Genomic DNA, 10,427 nt, shown 5'->3' with positions numbered 1-10,427 from the left:
GTTTATTTTTAAAAAGAGCCCTTTTGTTATACATGATAATAAAAAAAAATTGTAAAAAAATATTTTTCAATGGTTTTTAATATTTTTAAAATTTATAATATTTTATAAATATTTTCATTTAATTATATATTAAGTTTTTATAGTTATTTTTTGTTATTATAATTAAAAATTATATATAAAATGAATGATTTAATGTATAATAGTTAATTCTGGATATCAAACTATCATGGTAATGAATTATCAAAATAATTATAAATTATAAATTTTTATCAAAATAATTAAAATCAATAATAAAAATAAAAAATTAACAAATATATTGACAATATAAATAAATATATATATTTTTATAATACATTTTTTTTATCTGAAACTAAAACAAGAAAACATAAATAATACCAATCATTCCTTTAATAGTCGATTTCTATCGGCGAAGAGGTTATAACGGTGTAAACTATAAACCACATGTAAGTCGTAACTGGATAGTGGCTCTGAAAAATTGAAACGCATAGGAAAGGAGGAGAAATGGCGGGCTCTATGGCGATAGTAGTGAGCGAACACCATGAGAAGTCGATGACCGTCGATGGAGAGCAGTGGGAGATTCAGTACTGTCGATACTTCAACTATCCTTCTCCCTCGTCGACTTCTTCCACCATCCTTGTTCCTCTCTCCAACTCCAGAACAAAGCTGAAAAAATCAGGCACTTGGCTGTCCTCTTCTTCCGCCTTTTTGTTGCAACTGCTCGTCGATCGCTCTACTTCTGAAGTGATCCTCGTCGTCACTCACCGAGGGAAGATTCAAGTGAGTTTTAAGTTAATTCCGAACTATTGGAACCTATTTTATTTTTTGGATTATTTAAAATCTTAGTTGGTTGAAATTCTACTAGTCATCCTCTTGATCGTCAAGGAACAATTTGATTTGATTTTAGGTCTTAAAAGCATAAAATTACTTATCTTGGATGTCATATTTTGAATTTGTATTTGTGCGAACGTCGACAAAATACAGTTCAAATTTGAGTTCCTGCTTAGTCCAAATCCACACAGATGTAATTTTGAGCCCTAAAATATATGATACAAACACACAGCGTTAGAGAAAATGCAAATTAAACCGTTTAATGAAGCTATTCATTACGTACTTTATTTTATCAAATTCATACATTCAGTTTCTCCTATTGGAGGTCATAAAATGTAAATTCTCTGTTTTTTCTTGCGGTCCGTATCTGTATGTGATACCAGTAATATTTTTTTTCAGAAAGTAGAAATTAGCCAAAATTTTTATTTCATCTGGTAATTCATTGATGCTTCGATCTAGCGTCTTCATTTCTATAAAATTTTGAAACAAAGCTTCTAATGGTCGCCTTTCAGAATATTTGGTGTAAGACCGGCTTGATGATGAGCGCGTTTGTTTTGTTTCTAATTTGTGCGCGTGTTTGTGCGATCACAAGTTTGTCTTTGTTTGTATTTTGTGTTCTTTGATTAACTTCTGTAAGAATTGTTCGGATTACACTTTTTCATGTTCAAGGAATTGATCTTTTATCCTTGGTTTAACTTCATTTGTTATTATTTTGGATGCGTGACGTCTGCAAGAACGAAACTAGACAGCTTTCAGTTGTAGTTTTTATCTACGCGCATTTTACTTTCTAGATTGTACATGTTAAAGATTTTTAACATAGATTAATGCTGAAATATCATTCTTACTTGTACTAGTTTGTATGAAATTTGCCAGTGATGTTTGATGCGGATTTTTAAGAAATTAATGCCGGTTCTGTTTATGCCATTGGCACAAGCATTTGCTTTTTTTTTACTTGTAAGTCAGGTACATTTTGTGCTTTGTTCAAGGCCCCAGACTGTACAGCTGAAAATTGTTCTCATTAATGGATTTGTGAGAAATTAATGCAAATTAATCTGGATGAGGAAGGATCAACATATGCTTCACCCTGCTGTCAACATGCTTTTGCTGTGTGCAATTCTCATGTTTCATTCCTCAACTCAATTCCATAGTCAAACTGTCTTCTTGCTCTACCTTTTTACTAAAATTCAGCTTCAAATATTACATAACCTTCCCGTGGTTCCTTGGGAGATGAAAAGGTCTTTGAATGCGAGGCGACTCATTGGATTACTTAAAACTTCTGAGTTTATATGTTTATTCATTAAATTCTGAGTTTATATGTTTATGTTTATGTTTATGCGAGGCGACTCATTGAATATACTTGTTCTTGTATATTCAACTGTGCAAGTTTTTGATTGGCTGTTTCATTTGACGGAAATTATGTTAGAGACTCCTGAGCAGTTGAAAAGCATGGTTAATTTCTGCGACATAATAGACACATGAAATGTAGGTTCCATCTGTGCAAGTTCTCCACCCATTTCATGCTTTTTAGCTTGTGAACTGTTCGGTACTTGGTGCGTCTATCTTTTTGAGGTATTCTATGTAGTTAACAGCTGAAATACTGCATTCTTGATGGATTAACCCAGGGATTGTATTTGAGAGTGTCTCCTTTTATGTTTTGTTCAGTCTTGCAGATGATATATTTCTTTTGGAATTCTGGTGATAACTGGGTTATGTGTGTTACTTCGTTTTAGGAAGAGCACTTCCTTTCCAAGCTGCATTTCTCATGGCCTCAAGTTTCATGTGTCTCGGGATTACCACCCAGGGGTATCAGATGTATACTTGTCAGCTACAGAGACTCTGCAGATCAGGCAAGCTGTTCTATATTTTTCAGGACTCCAGCTACTTTAGGTTGTGTATGCTAGGTTAGCTTTTTGAAAATTATATAAATATAGAAGAAAATGTTACAACACAGAAAAGAAGTCATATTGACTAGAGTCCTTGTATGTCCTTTCATAAATCACAAAGGTCTCAATGGATAGGATAAACCAAAACATATAATGCACCTCCATATACTGTTATGATTCTTGTTCGAGTCACAAACCTTTCCTTTGGGGTGTTGATGTTTGGGATGGGAGCCCATAGCAGGCTAGCTGAAGGAAGTGTGCATCAAATTAAATTGAATCGCTTGAGTTGAGCTTGCTGTGGCTGTAGCATTGGCTTTTCAGGAAAAATTGTTCCATCTTCGTCTCCACTCACTCATCCGATGGTTGTAGCTGTCATCATGGATGGACCTGCCACCTATGCTCCTGCTCCATTTTGTTCTCCTGCCAGAGTTTCTTTTGTAGCTGCTTTATTACTTCTGTTTTTCTGTCTTCTTTTGCCTTGCTCTAATATGAAACTTGACAAGCTCCCACTTCATGAGAGTCATCCTCCTAATCAGCAAAAATAATGTCCACTCCTTGTGGGTTGACTCACTGCCTTTGTCTGTAAGCTTTACTCCCTTGTCAAAGTTCTTTTTTCCAACATGAATTTTGCAACTATAGGTTGCATTGATTAATTTCTAATTTGTTGTTGGACAGAAAGCAATGAACTGCCCTTTTTGATTTTAATACTTATTTTATTCGCTTGTCATGTCAAGAAGGGCATGTTCTCTCACTATCATTTGATTGATTTTATTATAACAGAATTGTAAAAACCAATATGTAAAACTGCATTATACTTACATAATCCTAATACTCTATATGTTGAATATATAATATATATATATATATATATTAATATTATAATTTGATTTTCTCAAATCTAAAAATTTGTGCTTCTAGCTCTTCAAATTATTGGTTACAGGAGATGGGCAATGCCGATATTACATCAGAAGTAATAGGCAAGTTAGGATAACCTAAACCATCAAGCAGCTGCATTCTTATGCAAATAATTTTGGAATGTGCAAAATAAAAAGTCCGTGTAACATAGTATCTTTGATTTTATCCAATAGTGGCCACTTGGCAAGGGATGAAATAGAGCTATTTGTGATTCAAATCAACAAACCATGCAGATTTTATCGAGGCAAGGCTTTCTTTTTTCTATAAGAAACCTCATTGATGCAAATTTACTATGAATGGAGGACTTCCTATGGGGACATAAAGATGATACATTATAATCACATCTGCTAATTTTGATAGGCCATATTCTAATTCATAGGTGTCACTCTCTCCCATTGTTTTCATTGATATTGTGTTTCAGTGGTTACAATCAAAACAGACAACATATTTTTTTTTTAGTGTTTCATTGCTGCCATTCCAGTAATCCTTTCTGATTGGTTCCAGATCCAGAAGTTTGCCTTGCAGTTCCCAACAATTTGCAAAACAGAAAAGTTTATATGCACTTTAAAGGTCTGATAGTACCTGTTCTTAAAATTTTACCATGGTTTATTATTTTATTATAACATCTGTTAGCATATCAAACTCATGAAAATGGCTGCATGTATTTTGGCACATTTTCATCTTCACCTTCCAATAATGGTGTTATACGTTGTTCCTTTCCCAGGAGATATTAAATGATGGAGGGGATGTTAGGGTTCCCAGTAGTGAACTTGTATCTGAAATTTCAGCTCAATCTGAGTTAGCTCCATCTAATAGAACCCCTTGCAGGTAGAAAAGATGATATGCTAGTAGCTACCTTTGCGAAGTCAATGAACATTATGACAGAAGTTTATGAATTGAATGAACAACTAAATCTAAAATTCAAATACTAACTGAAGTTTATGCTGTTTGCAACTTGCAGAGCTAGAGAGGAATTGAATTTCATGATTCCAGTTGACACTAGTACCTCTAATGTGCCAACAAGCATGGACTACAGGGTTGAGCAATATTCACTCTCTCAGGAAACAGCGCCTAATCCCAACCCTGATGGCATTTTAGCAGCCTTACCTCCAAGCTTTACCTCATTAATGAGCAACTGTCTCTCTGAGAGCGAACAATGTAGGTTGGCCATGCTAGTTATGAGCACAAGTGCTCATCTGATTTCATAACGACATTTTTTAATAGCGGAATACTGTTGCTTGCAGCCCAACAAACTAAACCTCTGGAAGTTGACCTCAGGGCTCAAATCATGGTATAGCTTCAAATTTTTTTGGTTGATGTAATTTATTTTTTTCTCACCAGAGTTCAAAAGTAGAAATTGGTGCTGTTTTTTACATTGGTACACTTCTCAAGACTGTTTAATTTCAGCAGAGAGTGATTGATGCTTCATGGTATAATGATTCATAAATGAATTTCCTTTGATTTGTTGCAGAGATTTATTGGAGATTCCTCCTTTCAAGGTAATTAGTTTTCCTAAGTATCTAGTTCTTAATTTTGAACCTGTTAAACACGATTCACGCATAAGCACTTACCCCCCCCCCCCCAAAACCCCTCAAAACCAAAATTTCATCTGTATAAAAGAGAGGCTGATCTGAGTAGATTTTCATTTTCATGATTTAAGCATATCTAATCTCTCTCCCAAGTCCCTGCTTTAATAAATATATATTTGCTAGTTATTGTCTTTGGGGTTGGATCAAGTTCATAACGGCAGTCAAATCATATGTAGAGTATTTATGCTCTATCTTAAGGGAGGCCAAGTTTCTGGAACTGTTATTCTTTGGAATTGTTAATGAACACTATTGGTTCTAGAATTTGTTCATTTGTCTCATTGCTCACGATGCTAATCCCCAAAATTTTCCTTTGTGCTATTACCAGATACCTTGGTTAAAGTAGAGAAAGTTATCAGTGAAATGGGATATGATTTGATGTTGTGACCGTCCGTTGCATTAGCATATGGAGTTCCTACCTTTTGTGCATGTCACTTCCCCCAAGGTAGACTTTGCTACACCTTACTCGAGCTGTATTAGATATAACAATGTGTCCTCTCTCTCTAAAAATCCTAGGGTATTACTTGCACCATATTGTTTCTTTTTGACTGTACACTGTACAACGATGTCCTTTTATGTATCCGTTATTTTTTTTCTTATGGCCCTGTATCTTATTTGAGTGACTCCTTCAAATTCATTCAATTAGTACTAAACCAAAAAGATAAAAATATTATCGTTTGCCTATTAACGCATCCCTAATAACTTATCAGACGAACAATGCATAACATTTGAAAAAAATCAGACCACAAACCCTCCAATTAGAGCAAAAAGAAAAGCATTGTGTCAGCATAAAAAAAGCCAACAAGGAGAGACCTCTCACGTATGAATTTCAAAAGCACGTATCCTTGTTTAATTAAAAAGTGCGTATATACCTTTTCTTGTTTTCCATTAGGCATTTCCACCCTGCAACACTGAATCTGTGTGGGTTGGTTGGGTCCATCAGTATTGACGCATTGCAGCCCTGTGACATATAAAATCGCAAAATCATTCAGAAAAAGACAATGTGGATTTTAAACTCACATATCAAGGGCAATCAGAAAAGCCGGCGTAGAAATTGACAATGCAATTTGTTTGAGACTTGGAGTCCTGTCTACCTCAGGAGTTGGGACATGGCTGAGAAGAGGTTCAACACGAAGGACAGAGACATAAATTTGACAAAATTTTACCCAAATTTATAAATAGTATAACTTCAAGTTATAATTTTATTGAAAAATTCTAACCTTTCCTTCCCGCGCCCGCGGGGGTGGGGATATTTTGAATGTATTTGGAAAGATGCATTACTAAGCATGAACTCCGTCCTTCGCATAGGCTTCACATTCAGTATGTGTATCATTGCCTTTTAATTTATTGACCAAAATATATAAAAATAAATAAATAAAATTAATTTATTTGTACCTTTACCCTCTTGATTCTTCCTCTGCATACAAGTTTGTGGATTTAATTTTTGGACTTTTTTTTTTTCTTTTCTTAAAATTATTGTTGGTGCTATAGTGCTCTCTAAGTACAACGTACAATATTTTATTAAATATTAAATTAAGAGCTTTATAACACGAAAAAAAACCTTATGAATGTTATAGTATACCATTTATGTAGAATGTTTTAATTATAAAATTATTTACTTTACGCATAAAAATTTCATATATAAAACACAAATTAATTAAGTATTATTTTAATGTTTAATTTGTTGATCAAAACTAACTTATATGATCAACCATCAATTTAAATGGTTTACCAGACAGTTATGATTCTGTTATCATTTGTAATTTATCTAAGTAGTGAAAAGTTAATTTGATTTCAATTATTATTATTATTATTACGATAAAATATGTAGACACCTCATTTTGTTTGGGGTGCTATATAGCAAAAATTGGATCATTCCATTTAATTCATACTCATTTTGTATAGTTTCAAATGAAAAATAAAAATTGGATACATGGGGAAAAAAAGAGAGAGGAAAAAACAGAAAAATGTAGGAAAAAGTTTGGTGAGCCAACATCTTCATGCTTGCACCTGCACACATGCAAGAGAGTTTCAGTTAATAAATCAGAATAAAATCAACCAATTAACTTTGAATTTGATGGGCTAATTCAAATTAATTGATCAATTAGACTTTATATTTGATAGGACAAATTCAAATTAATTGATTAATTAGACTTTATATTTGATTAATCCATTAAGTTTAATTTGTTCAATTACATTTAATTGGAATTTTTTTGCTTATAAATAGGGATATTTAGAGAGTTGCTAGGGAAAAAAAAGAAAATTGGAGAAAGAATTGCTCACTGAAAAAAAGAGGATGGAGAAAAATTTGAGAGAGAAAATTGGGACAAAGGTGAAAGGTTCGAGAAAGACTTGGTTATTGAGAAGGTAGTTGAGGTTGAAGAGGGACTCAGGGTTGAAGGATTCGAATTGCAAAAGCTAAAAAACGGCTTAGCAAGTGGAGACCCAAGAGAGTTCGGGTGAAGGAAGAGCAGAAGAAAATTGGGAAAGAGAGCAAAGCAAAAAGGTTTCTAGAGGCATAAAAGGTTAGTACTCTTTCCTTTTAATTTTGTTTGTTTTGAGTTTGGGATTAAATTGTTTTCAGATTCATTAAATTCAAAAATTCAAAGAAATCAGTAATTCTAAGATCTAAAATTCAAACTGGTTTTCTATAAAATTTTTGAATGAAAATTCTATGTCAATGCCCAATACCAAACTCGAAAAAGCCAAATATCCATACTTGGAAATCCAGGCTCGAGGACCCGGATCCAATAACCGTGATTCGACTCGGAGACTCGGGTCAACTTGACTTAGGTCCAAATTAATTGACTTGAAGACCCAGGATCCAAGTCAACTTTGACATGGATTCATTAGTTTAAAACCCTAAAACGCTAAAACCCTGGAACCGAAATGCCTTAAAGAACCAATTGGGCTCAAATCTAAAGACATCTAACATATTGTCCCAAGGCCCATCTAATCTTACCAAGGCCCAATTAGGCTTGTTTAAAAACCGTTCAACACATAACCCAATTAAGCCTAATCAAACCCTTTAACCCATTTGCCCTAAACCCAAGATTAGGTCCTAACTAGCCTTTAAGCCAGCCCAATTTAAACCCAGGCCCATTCTCATGCTACCTAAACCAAGCCCAATTGGGTTTGAGTTAATTCAGTCCAAACACAAAATAAACCAAGCCCAAACCGAGCTTAGCCCTATTAGATCAACCCAATTAACCCAACCAGATCAACCCAAAAGCTAGCCTGAAACCCAACTCATTGACCTATGTTAAGTTAACCTAACCCAAGCAAGCATCAACTATGTTTAGCATGTAAGAAACACCAATAAAATGCAAGAAAAACAATGAAAATAGCAAGTAACAAGAAAAAAATCAGCAAGTCACAAAAGAAGAGGAAGGTCTGATTTTTACATTTAATTGATCCAAAACAGGGTTTGAAAGGTGAGCTCTCTGCCATATTTGACATTACTTATACCTGCAAAATAAGAAAAAGGAGGGGTGAGATTCAGAAGAGTAAAAGAAAATAAGATTTGAGGGAGAAAAAAAGAGAATAGATCAAAGAAGAAGCTGTGAGGGAGAGTGAAACAGAGAGGAAGGGAGGGATCTGTGTGTGTGTGTGTGTGTGTGTGAGAGAGAGAGAGAGAGAGAGAGAGAGAGAGAGAGAGAGAGAGAGAGAGAGAGAGAGAGAGAGATGCATGGAGAGGAGAGAAAAAGATAGAGAGAGAGGTTAGAGAAGGGTCAGGGGAAGAAGAGGAAAAGAAAAGACAGGAGAAAAGGGAAAATGAAAAAAAAAATCATATTAGATTCTAAAAAAAAAAAATCAATTAGTGTGACACGTGTCACCATACGGATGGTGACATGTAGCCTAACTAGGACCGTGCATTTAGGGAGCGACGTGGTACACCATCTAGTATGTGTTTTTTGTGGATAGTTGGATCGCTGTCACATCAGATTTCCATGTCTAAAACCCAGAGCTTATAGTTCTTTGCCACATGACGTCACCCTACTACAATAAATTCAAAAAAAATAAAAACTATCTTGTGCCAGGTGTTGCCGCTACTGGCTGACGCATGACAATCCCTTCTTGAATTGGGTCAACCTAAGTCAACTTGAGTTGATCCATTGATCTTGGTTCAGACCAGTTGAACCAATCTGACTCCTTTTGGACTATTGGTTTATTTTCTATTTAATAATTAAATTTTAATTTTAAAAAATTGGGAAAAAGTAAAAAAAAAAAAAAAAGTTAAGGAAAATTACAACAACAAAAAATCAAATAAAAAATTGATTTATTTTTTATTCATATAACAAAAAAAATAAAAAAAAATGCAAAATAAATAAAATGGAGAATATTTCTTTAAAAATCTTAGAAAATTGGATAAAAAAATTTGAAAACTTCTAGAAAAATCTTGAAAACCTAGGAATGTTTTAAAGAGTATTTTTGGTTATGTTTTATAATTTTTTTTTTGTTCATTTCATGTTTAAATATTTGTATATATTTTAATTTTTTTGTTTGTGCATCCCAATGATTAAACAAATGGTAAAAAAGTGTTTTAGACCTTACCTATATTAGTTATAAGGGAGGTTTATCTTATAAGATCTTATTATTAGAAGTTTTATTAGACATTTCTAAATCGTACCCTATTTTCACAATTTCTTCCAAAATTCAATATTTATTTTGTTTATCAAGGAGTTAATTAAGACCATTAGATTCAGTTTAAAGATAATTCATAGTTAATTAGGTATCGTTCATAAAACTAGTGTGTAGGGGGTGCTAGTACCTTCCCTTTACATAACTGAACTCTCAATTCCAAATCGGGTAAATGTAGATTGAAACTACTAGTTCCTTGGTATAAGATTAGTCTAGAGACCAATGAATAGGGAGTAATTAGGTGAACTAACCGCACTTAGGAAAATAATAGGTTAGTGACGACTCCATTGAACTTTCAATAGCATCACCCGTCGCCATTCAAGACCATTCTCCGGGACATTGCAACAGTTTGGAGACTTTGCTGGGGACTTAGAGAGTTGAACCATTGATTAATTGGGAATTATCCCAAAAATGAGTTCAATGGCTCTTTTGATGATTCTAATATATTTTACGTATAAATTACTATGTATATGTGAATGTCGGTTTGTATAAATTTTATGAATGAATGGATATAGCGTGTGATGATATAATGAACGGGGGTTTGGGGTTTGAA

The 10,427-nt window shown here is 33.8% G+C and overlaps 1 protein-coding gene across 1 annotated transcript; it reads left to right on the top strand.

Annotated features, from left to right (window-relative positions):
* Positions 1-438: 438 nt before the first annotated feature.
* Positions 439-5,921, top strand: LOC131144326 (protein POOR HOMOLOGOUS SYNAPSIS 1). The gene is made up of 8 exons (XM_058092892.1): positions 439-798; positions 2,580-2,696; positions 4,152-4,217; positions 4,372-4,475; positions 4,609-4,805; positions 4,892-4,938; positions 5,119-5,146; positions 5,562-5,921. Exons 1-8 carry the CDS (start codon positions 523-525, stop codon positions 5,618-5,620), a joined length of 894 nt encoding a protein of 297 aa, XP_057948875.1. The 5' UTR covers positions 439-522; the 3' UTR covers positions 5,621-5,921.
* The last annotated feature ends 4,506 nt before the right edge of the window (positions 5,922-10,427 follow it).

Source organism: Malania oleifera, chromosome 12 (assembly GCF_029873635.1).
Source record: "Malania oleifera isolate guangnan ecotype guangnan chromosome 12, ASM2987363v1, whole genome shotgun sequence".
Taxonomy (NCBI): domain Eukaryota; kingdom Viridiplantae; phylum Streptophyta; class Magnoliopsida; order Santalales; family Ximeniaceae; genus Malania; species Malania oleifera.
Note: the sequence above shows the minus strand (reverse complement) of the source record. Positions and strands in the feature narration are given on the sequence as shown.

Bases quoted from the DNA above. Each gene is read 5' to 3' on its own strand.
- LOC131144326 (XM_058092892.1), top strand. From the start codon at position 523: ATGGCGGGCTCTATGGCGATAGTAGTGAGCGAACACCATGAGAAGTCG. The intron at 2,697-4,151 runs GCAAGCTGTTCT...GATTGGTTCCAG, and splicing joins ACAGAGACTCTGCAGATCAG to ATCCAGAAGTTTGCCTTGCA. The intron at 4,806-4,891 runs GTAGGTTGGCCA...TGTTGCTTGCAG, and splicing joins TCTCTCTGAGAGCGAACAAT to CCCAACAAACTAAACCTCTG.